At 50.9% G+C, this 23,591-nt stretch overlaps 1 protein-coding gene across 1 annotated transcript in view; it reads left to right on the top strand.

Annotated features, from left to right (window-relative positions):
- The window catches only part of E2F5 (E2F transcription factor 5), a 284,908-nt gene that overhangs the window by 99,514 nt on the left and 161,803 nt on the right, over positions 1 to 23,591 (top strand). The window contains exon 3 of the mRNA XM_085605342.1: positions 22,920 to 23,081. Coding sequence (XP_085461468.1) covers positions 22,920 to 23,081 — 162 coding nt within the window. The remainder of the gene's footprint in view (positions 1 to 22,919; positions 23,082 to 23,591) is intronic.

The raw sequence follows: 23,591 nt of genomic DNA, 5'->3' as shown, positions 1-23,591 counted from the left end.
GTCACCACCTCAGCATCCCTCAGCACCACCTCGGCCTTCTCTCGGAATCTCCAAGAAAAAACAGGGGAACCCTACTCACTAAGGAACCAGGGTAATAGTTATATAGGAAAAGCAATGGTTCCTGTGAAATAATATACTATGAGGTTATGATATATAAGCACAATCGCGATATAGAGGGTTAGATAATGGCAGAGCGCGAAGGAACCACTAACACACCGATTACAGTGTAGTATATTTAATGGATTTTTTAAACAATAAAGTTAGGAGTAAACATTATACATCAAAACAACATTTGTGCATAGTGTTCCAAGTGACAGAGGGAACCTAAACCTAAGTGACAATGTGAATATTAAATACAAGGTTTCCAAGTTTGTGTAAGTCGACCATTATCATAATAATTCCATGTGAACAGCAGCTATATACAGTGATATGTGCTGGGGGAAGGGTTCGCTTCTACTGTATTTCGACGGCGTTTCGACCCTCAAAACAATGTGGGGTCTCTTCTGGGCTATTGATGAAGGGACATCTGAATATATGGTTGCGCAGCCTTGTGAAAATGATGTGCCACGTGAAGAAAAGATGAAAAAGGTTTACTCGCATGAGGACCCGTCCGGGTACTCAATGTGAGGACAGGCAGTCAATCCAATGGGCTATGTAGGTGGGCCAGAGGGGCTCAAATAATTATACGCCGTAGCGTTGTAGAATCCCTTTGTGGCTTAACAGTGACAATGCACTGAGAGTATTTCTCGGCAGAAGAATGGAAAAGCGGGACAGTGCTCCGCGTGTTGAGTCAGAAAAAGCTGCGTCAGTCAGCTTTATCGGGTACAATGCCATTATCTAACCCTCTATATCGCGATTGTGCTTATGTATCATAACCTCATAGCATATTATTCCACAGGAACCATTGCTCTCGGAATCTGACATCTGTTGATTTTCCTCTAGCGTCTGGACGCTGCTGGTGTTATAATACAGGTACTAGTTCCCAACCTTCACCCTCCGATTTGTTTATACCCCCTCAAAAAAAAGCTTTAACAAACAACCATTGGAATAGGCAGAAACAAGTTGCCAGCATTGCAAGAACAAAAGAAAACTGAGGACATTTTTTATTGTAAATACTTTTTTTTAATATGGTCGTTCAGTTGTACATACCTTCTTGGTCATATATAAGGTAACAAAAAATGCTTCTGACACTTTTTTATTTAAACTTTTCAGCAAGCTGCACAGCAGCCACACTTCTCTACAGCACAGCTTAAAGACATTGGCAAAGTCAATAGCTCTGGCAAAACACTTATAAGGGCCCCAAAGGCAAGACCTATTGGCTATGCCAATGCTTGTTTACAAATTATTTTCAAAGCTGTGTCCTCCAGCAAGTTCGGCTCCAAGAAATCTGCTTAAGGGAGGCTGTGAGAGCTATATTCACAAAAGGGTGCTTCCATTATTCTAATAAAACTAGCTCTCTTAAACAATTCTCTTGAAAATATGACTTGATACTACAACATTGGTACTATTAAATTAATTAGAAAAAACTTATATAGCATATGCATTAGAACACAATAAATCAACTTTGGCTGTGTTCCAAATTTGAATCACAAACTAATCAGGCTGCAGCACCCTCTTAGAACCCTCCACAAAGAGGCAAACCCTCAGATTTTCTACCGCACGTCGTGAGTCAGGGAGTCTCCCTGAGCTCTGCTCAGTTTTTCTTCACCTTTGACTAAACTTTGTGAGTAGCTATGTCTGATTCTTCAAAGAAAAGATTGTTTTTGCCTTGTTCTTCATGTGGGAAGAAAAGACTACATTTTGAGGATCCCCACAAGGAATCTATTTATTGCCTTTACCCAGCACACAAGGTTAAAAACTGCAGGATTTGTAGAACCTTCCCTGCCAAGACTTTGAAGGACAGAGAAGGAAGATTGCTGGTTTGGCTGGAGAAATTGAAGGCTACATCTAATGTAGTTTCAGGAGATGATGGCAGTGTTAGTCCTCCGGTGTCCACCCCTTTGGCCAAAAAAAGGGATAGATCTGATGATCCCTCTCAGCGACAGAGTAAGACCTTGAAGAAGCCTCACTCTGAGACTGGTCACTCTTCCTCTAGAAAAGAGAAGCTTTCATTCTCTTCAGTGGTGACATCTGGTGAAAAAATGAAGATTTCAGTGAAAACTGCCTCAAAACAGCTGAAAACTCATTCTGAGTCTGTAAGGATCCCGTCGACGTCAAAAAAAGCGGCGAAGAAATTCCCGTCGTCGACGAAGCACCGTTGACGATTATATCATCGCCATCGACGATGCCAATCTCTGCGACGCCTACCTCGTCGTCGAGGGGGCACATGCCGTCGACGGGTCCGCCGTCGACGACGATACAACTCCCGTCGACGACGATACTCCCGTCGACGAGTCCACCGTCGACGACGGCAGCGGCTTCGACGACATCGTCGACGATGGTTTTTCCGTCGACGACGTTGACGCTTACAACGTCGACGGTAGCTTCTGTCATGGCTATCTCGGCTGATACTGGCTCATCGTCTATGTACATCTCGTCAACGCTGAAGCGTAAAAGGCCTACATCTTTACAGATTGCACCAGTTTTGACATCAAAATTATCGTCGTCATTCCCATCTTCAGGAAACTATTACCAGGACGTTTCTCACATTTCACCCTTGCCTCCTAGTCACCATCTGGAGGAGTCCGATGATGATGGACTTTTTAGCCCAGCACGTAACCCTTCTCAACTCCGGATCAAATATCTGAAAGAAACACGTTAGTTAGATTCCTCACCTTAGAATATCCCCAGGCGTCAGACTGGATCCGGAAGATTTTTCGTCAGCAATACCCCTTGCGCGTCGCTAGGCGTCGGCTGCGGCTCCACGTCCGTCGTCGGCGTCGTGCGCCGGAATGACGTCGTCGGAGTACTTAGACGCCGCCCTCGCGCGCTGACGTCAGTTCTTCTTTTTTCCGCGCCAGTAAGCGCAGATCCGGGAGAGCTACCCCTTTAGTCATTTTTTGACTAACTTTTTCGATCCTTTTTGATCTTGTCGACTTCGGTGCCGGTAGGATGCCTGGGTTTAAAGCCTGTGCTGACTGTAGCCGCTTGATGTCGGTTACGGACCATCACCGCCGGTGCCTTTACTGCTTGGGCCTCGACCACGACGCGGAGTCGTGTTCGGACTGCAAGGCCCTGACCTCGAAGGCTAGACGGGAGCGGTCCCGTAAGCTTCTCGAGATCCGCCACTCGGCCCCTCGAGCCTCTCCATCCCGGTCCAGGAGGAGGTCCAAGGATCGGTCGCGGAGCCGCAGCCGACGTCACCATCGGTCGTCGGGATCCAAGTCTTCGGGTAAGTCGAAGCATTCCAAGAAGTCCAAGAGGCGACACCGCTCTTCGGACTCCCCTCGCCGGTCGCGCGACTCGGCCGAGGGTCATGGTGGTTCCACCCCCGCGGCTCCGGCGTAGCCGCAGGCGCCGCGCAAGTCCCCATACCCGCCGGTCCCTGGGACTAACGCGACGCCGGCGGAGGTCAGTGCCTTCCTCTCGGCCATGAGGAGCCTGGCTCCGCCGTCGACGCCCGCTGGCGCGCCTTCAGGCCCCGCGGACCCGACAGGGCTGCCTTGCCTGCCGGCGGCTCCGGCCCCGGCGCCGTCGACGGCTCCGGCCTCGACGCCGCAAGCGCCCGAGGGACCCGTTCCCGAGTCCCCGCCGACGCCGGTCGACCTCGTCACGCCTCCTCCGCCGGCGTCGACACCGGTACCACCGCCGACGCAGACTCCGCTCGACGTCGAGCCCCAGTTCAGTCCCGCTCCGGGCCCGGCGCCGCTACGGCGTCGATGGACGCCGCGTTCGGCGCCGCTAGAGACACATTATGTCTACCGCCCGGCTCCGTTCCTTCCTCCTGTATACCAGGAATCGGATGATGGGGACAACTGGGAGGGATCCGAGGATCCTATGGCCGCTCAGGCTCAAATGTCACAGGACTGGGCAGATGAACTGGGGGAGGCCAGTGGCCTGGATACCTCTCCGGACACTGGATTCGTCTCTCCTCCGACTGTGGCTTCGGAGGAGGGCGCTGCTTTCTCTGTGGTGCTGCGCAAGGCGGCCGCAGCCCTTGGGCTCGAGCTACCTGCCGTGGCTGTGAGGACTAACGTCCTCACTGAGGTGCTTCAGTCTGCAGCAAGCTCCACTGAGCCTCTGCTGCAATTCAATGAGGCCCTCATTGACGTTCTGCAGGGCACCTGGTCCAAGCCCTCCACAGTTCCTCCTGTGGACAGGAACGTCGCCAGGCGCCACCGCCCTGCTCCGGGCGACCCCAGTTTTCTGTCCCAACACCCTACCCCCGAGAGCCTGGTTATCCAGGCCTCTACCTCCCAATCCTCCTTCCCGACCGCTCCGCCGGACCGGGATTCCAAGAGACTGGAACAGTTTGGCAAGAAGCTGTTCTCTTCCCTTAGTTGGGCCTGCGGTCTTTGAACACCGCCTGTCTCTTGGACCGTTATTCCCACTCTCTGTGGGATGCGGTGGAGGACGTGCTGCCCCTGTGTCCGCTTAGACGTCACGCTTGGCTGCGGTCCACGTCATTTTCGGGCGATGTCCAGAGCACTCTCATGGACATGCCCTTTGATGGCACTCGCCTTTTTGGCGAGAAAGTGGACAGTGCGCTGAATCGCTTTAAGGACTCCCGGGCTACGGCCAAGTCCTTGGGCCTCTCGGCCCCGCGGTCGCAAACTTCCGCTTTTCGCCCCTTTCGTGGCAAGGGAGGGGTGCCTCCTCACGTACGCCTAGCCACCAGCCGCAGAACCAACCTGCGCGCGGTCGCGGACGTGATTTCCGCCGAGGCGGTTCTGGAGGACGACTAGGTCAACCCACATCCACCCCGGCAGCATCCGCCTCAAAGCCTTCCTAGTCCGAGCTTTCAGGCCCATTCCACGCCAGTGGGCGGCAGAGATCGCCATCACCTGCTCCACTGGCAGTCCATCACATCGGACAGGTGGGTGCTGCAAATCGTCCGAAGGGGCTACTCCCTCCCCTTCGAGACGACCCCTACAGCCATGCCACCGCAGCACCACCGTATCTCGGGGGATCATTTGAATCTTCTCCACGAGGAAGTTTCGGCCCTCTTGGCCAAGGGGGCCGTCGAGCACGTTCCGAGCCCAGAAGTAGGGCGTGGTTGTTATTCCCACTACTTTCTGGTGCCCAAGAAGGGCAAAGGGAGCCTGCGCCCTATCTTGGACCTCCGGAACGTCAATGCCTTCCTCCGGAAGGAAAGGTTCAAAATGTTAACTTTGGCTCAGGTTCTAGCTGCCCTAGACCCTGGAGACTGGATGGTAGCGTTGGACTTGCAGGACGCATATTTCCACATCCCCGTCCTGCCGGCCCACCGGCGTTACCTGCGGTTCACGGTGGGCCAAGAGCACTTTCAGTTTACCGTGCTCCCCTTCGGCCTCACCAGTGCCCCTTGGGTGTTCACGAAAGTGATGGCGGTGGTCGCAGCTCATCTGCGCAGATCAGGGGTTCCAGTCTTCCCCTATCTCGACGACTGGTTGTTGAAGGCGGGCTCGCCCCAGACAGTCGTCTCCCACCTCCAGACTACGGCGGATCTCCTGCATTTGCTGGGATTTTCCATCAACGTGCCGAAGTCACACTTGAGTCCCTCTCAGAAGCTCCTCTTCATCGGAGCAGTTCTCGATTCGGCGCAGTTCCGGGTCTATCCACCGGAACAGCGGGTCCGGGATATTCAGGCCCTGATTCCCATCTTTCGGCCTCTATCCTGGGTTTCGGTCAGGCTAGTGTTGCGGCTTCTGGGGCTGATGGCCTCCTGCATCCTACTAGTGCATCACGCCAGGCGGCGCATGCGGGCTCTGCAGTGGGACCTGAAGTTTCAGTGGGCCCAGCATCACGGCAACCTGTCCGACCATGTCTTGATCTCGGAGGGCACTGCACAGCAGTTGCAGTGGTGGCTCACGGACCGCGATTGGGTCATGGGCAGAAGCCTCTCCCTTCCCCAACCGGAGCATGTCGTAGTGACGGATGCGTCCCTCCTGGGATGGGGTGGCCATATGGGAGAGGCGGAGATCAGAGGCCTCTGGTCTCCGGCGGAGTCTCGTCTCCACATCAACCTGTTGGAGTTGAGAGCGATCCGGCTTGCATTGAAAGCCTTCCTTCCCTCTGTCAGGGGCAGTGTCGTGCAGGTGTTCACGGACAACACCACCACCATGTGGTATTGCAACAAACAGGGCGGGGTGGGGTCGTGGACCCTTTGTCAGGAGGCTCTGCGCCTCTGGACGTGGCTGGAACACCAGGGCGTCACCCTAGTGGTTCAACATCTGGCGGGCTCTCTGAACGCCAGAGCAGACGAACTCAGCCGCCGGTGCATGATGGATCACGAATGGCGTCTGAACTCCGAAGTGGCGCAAGGTCTCTTTCAGCAGTGGGGAGAGCCTTGGTTAGATCTATTCGCCACCGAAGAGAACGCGCAATGTCAGCAGTTCTGCGCGTTGGAATTTCCAAGGCGGCACTCGCTCGGCGACGCTTTTCGTCATGAGTGGAGTTGCGGTCTGTTGTACGCCTTTCCGCCTATACCACTTCTGCCCAGAGTGCTGAAGAAGATCAGGCACGACCGGGCCCAAGTCATCTTGGTGGCTCCGGATTGGGCACGAAGGTACTGGTATCCCGAGCTACTCAGTATGTTGACCGATCCTCCGATACGTCTGCCCCTTCGGGAGGATCTTCTGTCACAGCAGCAGGGAACGGTCCTCCACCCGAACCTGTCCAGTCTCCACCTCCATGCGTGAAGATTGAGCGGCGGCAGTTGATGCCATTTGACTTGCCTCCTGAAGTCTGTGATATCATTCTGGCAGCCAGGCGTCCCTCCACAAAGACGGTATACGCCTGCCGGTGGAACAAATTTGTGGCATGGTGCACAGCAAAGGCTGTGGATCCCCTTTCCGCCCCTCTTTCTGAGGTTCTCCTGTTTCTTCTTTCTCTGGCTCGGCAGGGCTCTGCCCTGGGCACCCTGAAAGGTTATCTTGCTGCCATCTCTGCCTTCTTGCGGCTTCCTGATCAGCCTTCTCTTTTCAAGTCCCCTGTAGTTACACGCTTTCTAAAGGGCATTACTCACACGTTCCCTCCTGTCCCTTTTGTAATGCCTCAGTGGGACTTGAATCTTGTTCTCACATTTCTAATGTGCGCTCCCTTTGAGCCTCTTCATAATTGTCCTCTTCGTCTGCTGACGCTTAAGACTGCTTTTCTGGTAGCCATCACCTCGGCTAGACGGGTGAGTGAGCTCCAGGCTTTATCTTCAAAGCCTCCTTTTCTCTCTGTTCATCCGGACAAGGTTGTCCTTCGGCCTCGTCCCTCCTTTCTTCCGAAAGTGGTGACTCCATTTCATCTTGGGCAGTCTGTCACCTTGCCCACCTTCTTTCCGCCTCCGCATCCTTCCAAAGAGGAAGAGAGGCTCCACCGTCTGGACCCAAAACGTGCGCTCTCCTTTTATTTGGACCGCACAAAGCAGTTCCGGGTGGACGACCAACTATTCATTGGATACGTGGGTGCTAAGAAGGGGAAAGCTGTGCACAAACGGACCATCTCTCGGTGGGTCGTTTTGTGCATCAAAATTTGTTACTCCTTGGCAAAAAAGGACCCTCCTGTTGGGCTGCGCGCCCATTCTACTCGGGCCACGGCGGCTACTACTGCTTTGGGACGAGGTGTCCCTTTGCAGGACATCTGTCAGGCGGCAACGTGGGCCTCGCTACACACGTTTGCCAGGCATTATTGCCTTGACAGCCAAGTCCGGAGGGATGGCTTCTTTGGCCGTTCTGTCCTCCAGGACTTTCTGGTGTGATCTTGGTTCGCAGACCCACCACCGGGGATGGTATTGCTTGGGTATCTATTCTAAGGTGAGGAATCTAACTAACGTGTTTCTTTCAGATGAACAAGTTACTTACCTTCGGTAACGATGTATCTGTAAGAAACATTAGTTAGTTAGATTCCTCACCGACCCACCCATCCTCCCCGTTCTGCGAACTGACATCTAGGGTTAAGGTTATCCTTTTCAGGCCCCTAGATTTTATTTTTGGCACCAGTGTCGGTCTTTGCATGGCTCTGCGTTCCTGGCGCGGAAAGCTATGTACAAGAACTGACGTCAGCGCGCGAGGGCGGCGTCTAAGTACTCCGACGTCATTCCGGCGCACGACGCCGACGACGGACGCGGAGCCGCAGACGACGCCTAGCGACGCGCAAGGGGTATTGCTGATGAAAAATCTTCCGGATCCAGTCTGACGCCTGGGGATATTCTAAGGTGAGGAATCTAACTAACTAATGTTTCTTACAGATACATCGTTACCGAAGGTAAGTAACTTGTTCATCAGGATTATGAGGAAGAGTACTATGAGCCTTGTCAGTCTCTGCGAGGTCCTCAAGAGACTTCATTTCAGCAGGAACCTATGGTGCATATGCCTATGGCTTTGATGCAAGATCTGACTGCTATGTTGAGGGATTATCATACACGCTTTCCACCAACAGCACCTGTTCCAACACAACCTACTATGCCTACGGTTTTGCAGATTGCAGGTCCTTCTGGTCGGACATTTCTCCATACCTCGATTGCCTACCTGATGACAAAAAGCAGGAGGCATAGAAAATTCTTCTTGTGAGGAGAAAGGTCTACATCAGAAATTATTGATATTTCTATGGACCTAGCCTCCTTGGGCTTTCGTCAACTTGCCGGAGCAGCAGTCCTTAGACGTCAGGGATGGTTGAAATCTACCACCTTTTGCCCTGAGGTCCAAACGAAGATTTTGGACATACAATTAGATGGTTATATAATATTCAGGAAACATATAGATGAGGCTTTGCAAGACATCAAAAAAGATACTGACACTGCCAGAAGCCTTAGCACCTTATAATATCGGAAGTCTCCTTTTCGGGGAGCCAGGGGCAGAGTATCGTATTCCTTTTGTGGTGGCTATCAAAGATACCAAAACCAAGGCACTCGGGGAAGATATAATTATTAACAGCAGTAACAGCAGCAGTCCTACAGAAACCCTCCAGCTGCCACTTATAGACAGCAGAATAGAAGACGTCAACCTCAAGGCAGGGATTCTGCTAGAAATCAGTGACGACTTCTTAGCACCTGCAGCAGATCTGCCACACCTTGTTTACAGGATTCCGAATGTATCCCGACATCTCAACAATTGGAGAAGATTAACCACAGACAAGTGGGTCTAGGATGGGGGGCGTGGTCTGACGCGCAAGATGGTGGTCGCATAGGCGGCGAGCTCCGGGCCGGGGCTCATCATCCGTACCATAATCCGGCATCATCCCCCCTCATTTGACCACTCGTGGGGGACGGCGGGTGTGCTGTGCCGGCTGGGAGGTTCCGGCCTGGTGTTCCGGCGCTCGGGCTCCCTGAAAAGCGCCATTTAGACCGGAGCAGATTCGGGGCCTGCCTGGGGCCTAAACGGCAGGCTGGACGTCGGACTGGCCTACTATTGACGCGGAGCTGGTTGCGGGGCTCGGCGGCGAGTGATCACGCGGCCCCCCCCCCCATCCGGTGCGGGGCCTGGGTGCGGAGATCGGAGCGGACAGCTGCCGGGTGGAGTGTTGCTCCTGCGGCACGGAGCGGGGACGACGCTGGCGATGTTTATCCTGGGACCGGGACGGCGAGCCCGATAAGTGCTCCGAAGCTCCGACTGGAGGTAGGCGCTGGCGCTGTGGGGCGGTGGGGCTGCGGGGTCCATTGGAGTTGTGCCCCCCCCCCCTCCCACCCGATCGGGTGCCTGCCTCCTCAAACGCCATACGGAACTGTCTCCTTCCTTGCGGTGCCTGTCTGGGGGGTGTGACAGGGGATGATGTTGGAGGCCCCCCTTCCCTCCCCCCCCCCCCCCCCCCCCCGGATGAGGAGTAGTACTGGTCGTCGGAGTCTGGGGGGGCTGTGGGTCCCCCCTTGCCAGCGGGGGAACCAGGCCGGTCCCGTGGGAGACACGGAGCGAAATACCGCAGCCCGGGGGCACTGAAGTCTGAGGCATAGGACCGGTGCCGGGGGCGAGGAGCAGGAGGTGTTGCTTGAGGTGGCCCGGGAGCTGTGGGGGCACCCTGAACTTACCGTGGGGACCATTGTTGTGGCAGTGGAGCTGCGCAGATAACAGAGACCCTCGGGGACGACTGCAGCGCGGCTGGGGCAGTGGGGGCGCAGGAGCAGCTCCCAGATTGGACAAGGGGGATACCCAGGAGTTGGACTGGAGAGGGGGCTCAGAGGGGACCACGTGAGCGCCAGAAGCGCTGTGGCGACGAGCATACGGAGTTCCCTGCAGTACTACAGCCACTGGTTCGCTGGCACTGGGTCACGCTCTGCTACAGGCCATGGGAAAGGGGAGACCCAGGGTGCCACCGCTGCCTGCGGGGGCGGGAACCCCTTCTCCGCCATCAGGGCACTCATCGGCCCAGTCCCTCCGGGCGGACGGAGTGGCTGAGACGGACACGCCCGGGGATAAGCTGGATATGATACTGCGGGAGATTCGCGACTCTTGAGCAGTATTAGAAGCACAGTTGGGCATCGTCTCCGTGGAGCTCAATCTGCTTAAGGACGACCACAAGAAGCTCGCGGAGAGAGCCCGTGCGACAGACCAAAAAGTGGAAGCTATGACTTTCCGGGTGCAGGCTCATGATGAGCAGATTTAGCAGCTGCGCCAGCAGATGGACTCTCTCCAGGCATGGGCAGACGATGCGGAAGGACGGGCGCGGCGGAATAACCTCCGCATTGTGGGGATGCCGGAGGGGACGGAGGGAGCGAGGCCCACGGAATACATGGAGGAGTGGTTGAGGTCGACTGTGGCCCCTGAGGGACTGTCTCCTCACTTCACAGTGGAAGGGGCGCACCGGGTTCCAGCGAGGCGTCCAGTGCCGGGAGCGACCCCCCCCGCCCTATCCTGGCCAGGATCCTAAATTATAGGGACCGTGACCATCTGTTGCAGGCAGCACGGACTCATGGTCCTCTCCTAATCGCCAATGCCAGGGTGTCCATATTCCCGGACTACACTTTGGCAGTACAACGAAAGAGGTTCTCCTTTATGGAGGTGAAAGCCAGAGCGGTGGGCCTCTCATTTGCCTTGTTGTTCCCTGCGAAACTAAAAATCCTATATGAGCAGCGGGCCCTGTTTTTTTGATACTCCTGACAGTGCTTGGGAATGGCTGGACAAAAAATTCCCTAAAGTGGGCCCTATGAGGCGCATGGACTCTTCCTTGCCGGTGGTGCAGGGTCTTCCTCGAAGACGGAGGAGAGGTCTCCTTACACAGAGTTCGGTCTCGGCCACTCTCGACTGCCAGCAGGTGATGGAGGGCAGGCGGGGAGCACTACGGGCTGCCTCCACTTTGCGTGCCCCCCGCCCGGACATTAGCCCTAGCCAGTCTGAAGGTGTGCCCACGGATACCGACTCTGAGGGCAGCATGGCACTGTTTCCCTCGGCTGACTCGCGGCTCAGTAATGATCCACTGGCCTCAGAGGGCAAGTAGTGGCAGGTTCAGGAGCTTATGTCGAATGGATTGCCTAAGGTTGTAGTACTGCCTGCCCTGGCTGGCCCTAGTCCTGCACACGCACCTAGCCAGGTTAATATATTGTGGAGGTGTATATGTATCGATAAGACAGGAGGGTATAGCCGACTACGTCCCTGGCCCGGGCCCCGCACTGGGCTCACACTAGTGTGACGGAGCTATTGCAGCAGTTAGCGACTTCCCCCCCCTTAGGCAGTTGCTCTGGTTAAGATGAGTGGAATGTTTGCTTGGCTCAAATGGTTTGGTCGAACGAGGTTTGTGCGTTGGACCCAGTATTGGGAGTTGTTTAAAGTTGTTCTATGGATGCCGCATAATCTGATGTTACCGGGGGTGGGGATGGGTGGGTTGGGGTGGGATCCGGGGGGACTACACCAATTGTTTATCTATGATGATGGCTGCTACTAATACTTACACCATGGTTTCATGGAATGTGCGGGGTATGGGCTCTATCTCTAAGCGGCATAGGATAGCTGCGCAGCTACATCGATGCAAAGCCCAAATAATATGTTTCCAAGAGACGCACTTGCTTCCCACTGAAACCACCAAATTGCAAAAGAGGTGGCGCGGTCAGTTGTATGCAACGGCATATTCCGCCTTCTCCCGAGGGACAGCTATTTGGATCAGGGCGGGTATCCCTTTTTCTCTCTCCGATAGTAGGGTGGATGACCAAGGCCGGTTTGTCCTCTTGCTGGGCACACTTGATGGAAGGCAGGTCGTGTTGGGCTCCCTTTACGCTCCAAATACTGATCAAGAGGTATTCCTTGCACGGGTGTCTCGGGCTCTTGCGGGGTGGTCCCATGTCCCGTGGATGCTGGGCGGTGATTTTAATGCAGTATTTGACATTGGCCTGGATCGCTCTCACCCTCCTTTGCTCAATACGGCAGCCCTTACCCGTTGGGCACAGGGTTGGGGTCTAATAGATGTTTGGAGGGCATTACATGTTAATATGCGGGAATACTCCTTTTATTCCTACCCCCATAAGCTACATACCCGATTGGATCACTTTCTTTGTTCCCCTGAGCTTTCCACGGCGGTGCTACATTGCGAGTTCAGGGGGAAGACAATATCCGATCATAATCCTATTGAAATGCGACTAACTTGGGGCCCTTCCTTGACTCCCATCCCTGTATGGCGGATGCAGCCGCTACAGCTCGAGGACCAGGTATATCGGGATGCACTATCTACAGCTGAGGACACCTTTTTTGCTGACAATGAGGGCTCGGCCTCGTCCAGAGCAATTGAATGGGAGGCCTTCAAGGTGACGATCAGTGGGGTTGCCATGGGAACGGTGGTGGGATCACGGAGGGAGGTGATTAGAGAACTTACGGATATGGAGGGGAGGCTGCAGGCCCTAGAGGTTGAGGCCCTGAGTGGGGGTAGCCGGTGCGGAGCAATTACAGTCTGCTAGGATTAAATACGCTGAGCTACTGGAGCGCTTACGACTGTTGGATTTTGCTGCTTATACCCAACGAACGCACACGTTGGCAGATAGGGCAGGTACCCTCTTGGCGCGGATGATCCAACCGACACTGAGCCCTACACCGGTTCTGGCAGTGTACACCATTACTAATAATTTAGTTGCGTCCCAGAGGGACATCAATCTGGCTTTTCAGGAACACTATGCTCGTTTATATGCGGCCCCTCGCGTGGGTGATCTAGCGCCCGTACATGCGTTCTTGGCAGAGGTTCAACTGCCTAAGATCTCGGATGCAATGGCCGAGGAGCTGGCTGCCCCGATCACGGCCGGGGAAATTAGGGTGGCAATAAAAGCTTTGGCCCGAGGCAAGACGACGGGTTCAGATGGCCTCCCAGTGGAGTTTTACTCCACCTTTGCGGATAAGCTGGTTCCGAGATTGCTACAACTGTATACTACTTCTCTGAAGAAGGGCCTTCTCCCGCACACTACTAAAGAGGCGATCGTCACATCCTTATTGAAACCGGACAAGGTAGCGACGGACCTTCTGTCGTATAGACCCCTCTCAATTCTAAATACTGATTACAAGATACTCAGTAAGGTGCTGGCGGCGCGACTACTGCCCTGTCTGCCTCTCCTGATCCACACAGATCAATGTGGATTCATTCCCCATCGCAGCACCTCGTTAAACATCCGCCGGTTGCATGCCCTGATGCGCGCGGTGTCGACATCTTTCCCGCGGGCTGGCTGTTTGTCCTTGGATGTGCGCCAGGCGTTCGACACCCTCAGTTGGGAGTATATGCTGGCTGCGTTAGCCGTGTTAGGTCTGCCCCAGTCTTATTGCGCATGGATTAAACTACTGTATACCGAGCCAACGGCGCGTGCCAAGATGGGTAGGGCCATCTCTCCTATGTATTTGATATCCCGGGGCACCCGACAGGGGTGCCCCTTATCCCCTATGTTATTTGTCCTAGCCCTGGAGCCGCTAGCACAACATCTGCGGCGGATAATGGCCCCGCTCGGTATTCCTCTCCGTGGCGAGACCCATTCTATATCGCTATACGCCGATGATATGCTGTTATATTTCCGTGACCTGGGGGCCGATAAAAACCCAATAGCTGCTGCTTTCGCCAGGTTCGGGGAGTTGTCGTGCCTGTTTCTTAACCCTTCCAAGTCTGTGGCCTTTGCCTTTTACAATGCTCCAATGGCCCCTACCCTGCAATCCAGAGACCTGCAGTTTAAGGTTGAGCCGGTCACTTTCAAATATCTAGGGATTCATGTTTATAGATCGGATGCGGATACAATAGAAGGTAACGTAGTTCGTACCATCTCCTCATTTCGCTCCCAGATAGCCTTCTGGACTTCACTGCCATTGACGATAGCGGGTCAGGTGGCTGTATCAAAAATGGTAGTGCTGCCCCGCCTTCTCTACTATTTTGTGAATATACCTGTTGTCCTACCAGCTTGGATTTTTAAATTGCTTGATACCTTATTATTATCATTGGAATGGGGGGCAGGTAGGCGCCGATTGGCGCTGGCTAAGATGCAGCTACCTACCACGCTCGGCGGCTTGGGGGCACCATATTTTAGGTCGTATTGTATTGCGGGCCAGCTGCAATGGCTGGCGTACTGGTTGGCGGGTAAAAACCTATTTGAAATCGGCTATACCCCAGAACAGGTGCGAAGTGGGACGCTCCAGTCACAATTATGCCCTGGGGCCCCTAAATTGCGAGATCCACCTTACTTGTGGAGAGTAGCTTTCCAGTATTGGAGGCGGGCGGGGAGGATGGTGGGGATACAGTCCCCATATGCCCCGAATGTCCCCCTCTGCGGGTTGCCGACTGGGAGGGGGGTGCTGACCCGGGGCCAGCTGCGGAGATGGTCTAATGAGGGAGTGGAATCGGTTGGGGATTTCTTTCTTGATGGCCAGTTGATGCAGCATGAGGAGTTCGTGCATGCTCATTCGGTAACCGACGCCTTGTTCCTTACCCATGCGACCATAGTCTGTTACATTTGTACATTATTGGTTTGCTAATCGCACGGAGCCCCCAACGTTTCAATTACTGAGGTCCTTACACATTATGGGGCACGGGCGATATTTAGTACGCTAGCTCTACCGCGGCCTGAGAGAGCATTTATTGGTCTCATTGAGGCAGGTTAGGCAGAGATGGGACCTGGTCCTGGGACGGAATCTGGACGATGGGGAGTGGGCTCGAATACTGGGCCATCCCCGTAGAGTCTTGCGGAACTGTCGTTTAAAGACAATCCAGTTGTTCATACTTCATGCAGCATACCTTGCCCCTGCAACAATACGTAAGATGTACCCCTCGGCATCGGCGGCATGTCCGCGGTGCCACGCGCCACGCGCCAGACGCTGACTTTCTGCACATGATGTGGAATTGTTCCAGGCTGCGGGAGTTCTGGACTGAGGTGACGCGGGAGCTTGCGGCGGTAACGGGAAGCAACCCCTGAAACACCATTGAAGCCTGTCTTCTGGGGTTATTTCCCCTCCCCAAAAAGGCAAAACTAATGCACAGATTCGCAGGGCTAGTTCTGATCTTGGCGAAGCGCATGATAACGAAACATTGGAAGTCAGCTCGGGCACCGAGAATTGAAGCCTGGCGCGAGGAGGTGGGCAGGGGCGGAACGGGAGGCATTATACCAGGAGGAATACGGGGGCCTGAGGAAACGACCGATAGCACTGGACTGGGCTCAACTGATGGATCAATTTAAGGCAATAGAAGCCCTAGATCCCACAATGTCACAAAATGCTATGCGAGTAAGTGGGGTGGATGCGTGAACGCAGAGGGTCGCATGGCGCTGGCGGAGCAGGGTGGGTGTTGCAGCGGTGTGCCCCGCCTATTATCAGAGAGCTCGTTAACCTCCTGGGTGCGGGGTTCCCTCCTGGCTCCCTCCGTGAACTGGCCTTTCCTTCCCCCTAGCCTCCCTGTCCCCTCTTCTGCCTTCCCTTTATGTGACCTTTGGTCCCCCCCTCAGTCTCTAACCCCCCCCCGCCCCTGCCTCCCCCCCTTCCCTCCCCCTCCCCCCCCACCCTTCCCCCTCCGTACAGACCCCCCCCCCCCCCCCAGTTGGGGGTAACAGAGCTGGGTGGACACCTGCCGCTACTACATCGGAGGGGGTGGTTCACCCGTGAAGCGGCACCAATGTTTTTAGTTAGTTTGGGGTTGGGGGGAGGGGGGTGGTTGTGGGGTAGGGCTATATTGAGTATTGTATTGTTCTGCTCTCTGTAGCTGCAGGACAAACCACTCAGGGTCCAGGCTACTAGTATTGTTTGCTTACACTAATTGACAATGTTGGAAATGCAGTGGCGCATTGCTGAGGTGGTGGATTTTTGTCACTTGGTTATCAGATTGTAGACCTTTTGGTTTTTGTTTACCGTAAAATGCACAGATGACACATGGATACCGGATGTAAATGTGATTGCTTTTGTCTGGTGCTCAATAAAGATATTTTCAGAAAAAAAAAAAAAGTGGGTCTAGGATATTCACAAATTTGGGCATACCCTCTCCCCCTCTGCCCCCCCCCCCCCCCCCCTCATCCACCTTTAAAGAAACATCCTCCACATCTTGCTCTTCTCAGGAAGGAAGCAAAAACCATGCTCTCGAAAGAAGCGATAGAAAGAGTTCCTCGCTCTCAGGTGGGGAAAGGGTTTTATTCCCACTTTTTTCTAATAAAGAAAAAGTCAGGGGAATGGAGACCTATCCTGAATTTAACCGCTTCAGTGCCCATGACGAGATGGTCTCGCTGTGCCCATGACGAGACTATCTCGTCATGAACCCCGCCCGCTAATGCAACGCCCGGCACAGGGCGGGGAAAGGGCGCGGCACTGAAGGGGTTAAGAAAGCTGAACAAATATCTTCAAAATAAATCCTTTCGCATGGTCACGCTTCAAGAAATCCTTCAGCTTCTGGAGCATGCAGATTTCATGACAACATTGGATCTCCAAGATGCATACTTCCACATCCCCATTCACCCCAAGCATTGGAAATTCCTGCGTTTCACTGTGGCAGGTGCCCATTTCCAATTCAAAGTCCTCCCTTTTGGCCTACGCTCAGCCCCAAGCGTCTTTACGAAATTCCTGGCTCCGGTGGCGGCTCACCTCAGACTTCAAGGCATACAATTATTCCCTTATCTGGACGATTGGCTAATAAAGGCTCCTTCCTTTCAGCAGGCTTCTCGAGCAATGTCCACATGCCTACAACTATTTTAATCCCTGGGACTGTCCTTGAACATTCAAAAATCAGTTCTTTGTCCTTCTTAAAGAATTCAATTTCTAGGGGCAGTGTTGGATACTACCTGGGATAAGGCATTCTTGTCTCTAAGAAAGTCAATCACATCTCATTTCTCTGACATCAGAACTCCTAAAAAGAAGGTTTGCTTCTGTGAGAATCATCAAATCATTCCTGGGAATACTACCATCAGCAATTCTGTTAGTACCTCACACCCATCTAAGGATGCAGCTGATTCAAGAGGAACTAGACAGTTAGTGGCTGCAGATCTCGGGGTCGTTAGGCGACCTAGTGGAAATACCTCCAGTTATGCGAGAAGCGCTGTTCTGGTGGCTGCACTCCAAGAATGTCTCAATCTGGCTCACTTTCCTGCCTTCCGTGCCAGACTTCATCCTCACTACAGATGCCTCCCTAGAAGGGTGGGGTGCACACCTTCAAGATCTTTGCATAAGAAGAAGGTGGTCCGCTGCTATGGCGAAAATGCATATCAATTTCTTGGAGCTTCGAGACATTTTCCTGGCGTTGCAGTCCTTACTCCCAAGGCTTCAAGGGTCAATAGTTCTTATGAGAACCGACAACATCACTTGTATGCACTACTTAAACAAGCAAGGAGGTACCCGTTCTCACATTCGGTCTCAAGAAGCTCAAAGCATTTGGGAATGGTTGCTTTCTCACAATATCACGATCAAGGTGGAGCATTTGCCGGGGATTCACAACACTTTAGCGGACACTCTGAGCAGGACCTCGAAGTCCTGTCACGAATGGGAGTTGGATCAATCAGTCGTGGAACACATATTTCGGATGTGGGGCAAATCAAATCTGGATCTCTTTGCCTCCAAGAACAATCAGAAGTGCCCATTCTCTGCCAATTGGGAACCGGAGAAGGGCTCATGGGGGAACGCCTTCCTGATGAGATGGACAGGGATCCTTGCGTACACATTTCCCCCTTTCCGTTGATCCCAAGACTTATACGCTAGCTCAAGATGGAATCATGTTGCATGCTTCTCATTGCTCCACGGTGGCCGCCTTCCGCATTGGTTTACAGAGCTTCTCCTACTGTCCAAATGCAGACCATACCGCCTTCCTGCAGTTCCGACCTTGTTATCAATGAGCAAGGACCAGATTCTTCATCCTCGTCCAGTCCAATTGCATCTTCATGCATGGTTTCTGGATTCACAGAATTCAAGGAGATAGATCTACCTTGGGATTGTAGAGATATTCTTGCTAGAGCAAGAGCTCCTTCTACCTTAAAGACTTATGCTTTGAAATGCAAACAATTCTGTGCCTGGTGCGCTGACAGATCTACATCCTGTACGATGTTCTCCAGATAAAGTTCTGCCTTATCTCATTTCGTTATCCAAGTCTGGTCTTATGTTTACTTCTGTCAAGTTACATTTAGCGGCCATCTCGACCTACAGACGTTCTGCAGGAGCTGCATCCCTTTGCTCTAATCGCATGATCAAACCATTTCTAAAAGGGCTGTTCAGAACTTTTCCACCCGTCAAAGCCCCTCCTCCAGAATGGAGGCTTAATCTGGTGTTACAACAACTCGTGAAGCATCCATTTGAACCTGTTCACAAGGCTGACCTCAAATACCTCTCTTGGTAAACAGCACTTTTAGTGGCACTCACCTCTGCTAGGAGAGTCCGCGAAATCCAGGCTTTCTCTATCCAACAACCTTATTTGAAATTCACCAACGATTATGTCCTCCTCAGAACTAATCCAACTTTTATTCCGAAGGTTCCCTCTACATTCCATCTTAATGAGCCTGTTATACTGCGTTCTTTCTTTCCCAATCCGTATTCCTCTGCTGAAAAGACTTTGCATACCTTGGATGTTAAAGATGTCTGAAATTTTATATTTCATGTACTGTGTCCATCAGAAAGTCGGATCAATTGTTTATTTCTCATGATGGTCAAAAGCCAGGAACAGCAGTTACGAAATCCACTATTGCAAGGTGGATTGCATCTACTATCCAATTCTGCCATAATAAAGCTGGACATATTTTATCTGGGAAACCCAAGGCTCATTCCACAAGGGCAGTGTCCTCATCTACTGCTCTTTTTGCCGGAGTGCCTAAAGAGAAGATTTGCCGTGTTGCGACCTGGAAAGCTGTGCACACTTTTGCACGGCATTACTGTCTGGATCTGGCGACAGAGGCAGAATCAGTTGTGGGTCAAGCAGTGTTGCGAAACCTTAATAAATAAGGTAAGCCTCTGTAAGGAGGTGAATATTTCAGTACATGTTCACATATACATGGTGTATAGTTTATTCTGTTTTCATACTATGCTTCGTATATATATATATATATATATATATTTTTTTTTCTGCATATGCTATAATGCTTCCCCTTATTTGGGTTAGAATGTTATATTGCATTGCTGTATTGGTGTTACGAGGTATCTATTGTTTTTCTAATGATACCCACCATCTACTATACACCTAAGGATTTTTTACTGCTAACTATTCTGATTCTAAGCATGTGAATCTATGAAAGATACCCCAATACTGGATAAGAAAACCAGTTACTAACCTGTAACTTTAGTTATCCAGTATTGGTATCTTTAATAGATTCACATGCAACCCACCCTCCTCCCCGGAGAGGCTTACCTTATTACCTATACATATTATTGTCACTTGTGCTACGAAAATCTGAGGGTTTGCCTCTCTGTGGAGGGTTCTAAGAGGGTGCTGCAGCCTGAATGGCTGTGTTCCATATTTGGTTCTTTTTACAAAAGGACTAAGATAGGCTAATGTAGTGACTTTACTGTCCTTAGTAGCCTATTGTATAATGTTTTTTATGACTATTATGTATATATTGTATTGTACCGCGAGACTCCCACCTCGTCGGCGGGGAAGATTCTAAACATGTGAATCTATGAAAGATACCAATACTGGATAACTAAAGTTACAGGTAAGTAACTCGTTTTCATCTTGGTGTTGGGCTAGAGGAGACATCCTTGCTCAAAATGATCCAAACCCCATTGAAATTGATCCATTAGAGACCTAGATGGCACAGTTTCACTTTGTCACTTGTGTGTGGCTTCATGTCCATTGCAGCAGGAGCCCTTGGAGCATACATTGTAAGAATGCTGGCCATCGTAAAAAAAATTGCATACATTTCCATGTGGGTCCCAGGTGCTGCCATTACGGCCCTGAGCATTTAGTTACAACCCATACACTTCTGCCACACCTCCCCACTCCAACTGAGGCACCAGTGTCCGAAGTACTTTTTATAACCCTATTGGGAGGGCCATGGGATTCTGGTTGGGCTCGTGAAGTTCCTTACATGAGGGGGGAAGTGGAGAAGAGTGCTGTGTCTTGCAACAGAACCGGAGCACCTATAATGCATGGGTACCTGTGAATGTGGTGCAAACACCGGGGCAGCTATTTTGTGTAATTAAATAAAGACAATAGTTAAAAGGGGATCATAAGACTTTCTTTGTAAGGTTTCGAATAATGTAGATGAACAGCCAGGCTCTCCACCTCGAGCTAGCTAGCTTTGCTTAAGTTTTTCCAGACATTCACCTCATGTTAACGTTCTATTTGATTCTGGCTCTAAGTAGCTTGGGGCTTTTTCTTGCATGGATATAATGCTATACTATAATGTTATAGTTTATAGACTTTTGTGCTAATTAGAATCTTTCTTAAATGCAGTAGGGTTTTGTATGTTGTGAAGAGGCTGGCAAAATCTGTAGGTGTTAGTGAAAAGCTTGTCAAGACTATAGGCCTTTAAAGGTGTACTATTCTTTCACTGTGCTAAAAGCTGTTGGCAACCTCATGGAACCTTGAAGACTAACATAATCCCCTCACAGACATTCACCTGAAAAAAGGCAGATGTACCCAAATGTACAGGAGTATTCTCTTTGCGAGCCGACAATTATTCAGTGTTGGTCAATAAAGTGTCTTCGAAAAGTTTCTGCTTCATGCTTACCCCTAGCCCACCTCATCCCAGACCCTCACTGTCCAGGTGGTGTTTAGGTGGAGGTTCTATAGATCAGCGTTTTTTGTTTTGGTTTGCATTTCCTCTCCATCGCTATGCTACTGGTCTGTAGTTTGGTACTTCATGTTAGGATCAGTGAAATGGCAGTTTTTATTTAATTTAAAGCCTGCTGGGAAACTCTTGTCCCCGTCTGCGTGTTATGTGCTTGTGCATATGTGTTTTTTCTGCTGTGGGAACTGTGTACTCTGCTGTCCTGATTAGTGAGTTTAAGATGCCACGGATAAGTCTCCGGCGCATCCATTTTGAGAGGGAGTTGCATGGTCCCCACTGAACCATGCCAGCGTTCTTTGCAGTCACACGATGGAACCTAAAGTCCTTGCCACTAAGTTTGGAGTTTAGTGTCTACACTAGGACCCTCATGCCTTACCACCCAGAAAATTTACTTTGTTGGGAGCGCAGCAGTTCACTCAGCTCCTTTTGTCAACCTTTTCTCACCTCACCTCGCCAAGAAATCATTGATCAGGTATCCTCTGTAGACTGGATTTCATCTTGCATCTTTTAAGGCACCTAGGAGTATTTCCACCTCCTTGTTGTTCAGGGTGTTCCCACTGGTTATAGGAAAAGGAGTGCTCAACTACCATCCTTATCCATTGGCTGTGTGGAGGGGGAGCAGAGCTGAATCACATCCATCTTGGCTTCACCCTATAGTAGCCGCCTTATTGAAATGCTTCGAACAAACCTTTACAGCCAATTAATTGTTTCCAAATTGCATTGACCTCTTAAGAACTAATGAAACAGTGAGCTAATGCCTCTCAGTTCCATAGTCAAGCTATACGAGTACCTAGCTAAGTGTGGTTTCGATGTGAATTGTTTTCCGGGGTCGATCTGCGCCTTTATCTGATCTCCCTCTTAAAGACTGGGCAGAAAATACATGTTTACAAACCTCTTAGGTATTTAACACATTGGTCTTCCTGCGTGTAAACTTTCTGTACAGTTTAGCGACTGTCCACGTATAACAAGTTTAATTTTGAGATATCCCATTTTTGTTTAGTGGCAAACTCTCCTGCTTTCATCGTTTGTCACCAACCTCCAATCTCTCAAAATGAGTATTGTCTTATTCTCCATCAATCTGACTAATCACACTACATGACGATTTGGTTCTTGAAAGATCAGGTTGTCATGTAGGAAGCATTCTCCCTGCAATGAAGACGTCTATTACATGGCAATGCAAGAAAAATACTTCCCTAATTAAATATCTAGCGTCTATTAGTAAGCATTTTAAGCTCTCGAGAAAATATTAAGTAAAATCCCGCCGCTGTGAAAAAAACAAACAAAAAAAAAATGCTTTCTATATACAATTCCTCTATAAGATAAAATAATTAATGTACGAGTTAAATGTTTGAGGCAGTGTACTTTTGAGATGTAAAATAGTCCCTCATACAGGGCAAGGCAATTGCTACATAGGAGATGGAATGATTTTCAGAGCAACCTATAGCATGAGGTGGGAGTAATACTCCTGCAGGTGGAGCCAAGACATATGATATGTATACTACAAAACAATTGGTGACAACAGGTCCTGCTGTAAAGAGATATCTAAAAACTGTAGCACATTTCTGTTTCTTGCTGTTGGGGCCAGCATTTCTCAGAATCTGAGAAAGGTGAACAATATGAATAAGGAATACTGAAGTTACTATGGTAAGTACATGTATTTCCTTTTCATTCATATTTGATAAATTACCCCTGAGATTAAATCTTCATCATTTTGTTTATCTTTAAGAGGTGTGGGTGCTGGCTGCAATACCAAGGAAGTCATAGACAGACTGAGGTATCTGAAAGCAGAAATTGAAGATCTGGACTTCAAAGAAAAGGAGCTGGATCAGCAGAAATTATGGCTTCAACAGAGCATCAAAAACGTTATGGAGGATTCCAATAATAAATTATATCCTTTTAAGGTGTGAATTAATTTACAAACAAAAGCTAATTGAAATGAAAAGCTAAGCTAATTGTAATCAGATCATTTTGACATGGGAACATTTATCCAAGAATTGTTATCTCAATGTGACTGTAAATTGTGTTGCACTACATGAACACACTGCCGTGTAGGTCTTTTTTAATTGTTTTTATTTTTATCCTGGAACAGTACATCATTAAGACAGCCACAACCATTCCTATCAGCATAAGTTTACAAGTGACATGCTGTGTACATTGCAGAACATTCATCTTGCACCTCATGATTGTAAACAGATGCGGGTTACCACTATTACAACAAGTCCCCTTTTTCCCCGTCACGGGGTATCACCCCAGCCCTAGTGTGTTCACTCTGTGGTGACCTCAGGTGGGGTCAGTAGTTTGAAATGTTTATCCCCCTACTTTCATTCCATTTCCCTCAGATCTTTGTCCATTTGTGTGGGCACCCACTGCTCTCATACTAGTAGAAGTATTTGAAGTA

Source organism: Triturus cristatus, chromosome 5_1, assembly GCF_964204655.1.
Source record: "Triturus cristatus chromosome 5_1, aTriCri1.1, whole genome shotgun sequence".
NCBI classification, from domain to species: domain Eukaryota; kingdom Metazoa; phylum Chordata; class Amphibia; order Caudata; family Salamandridae; genus Triturus; species Triturus cristatus.
This window is presented reverse-complemented; position numbering and strand designations above follow the sequence as displayed.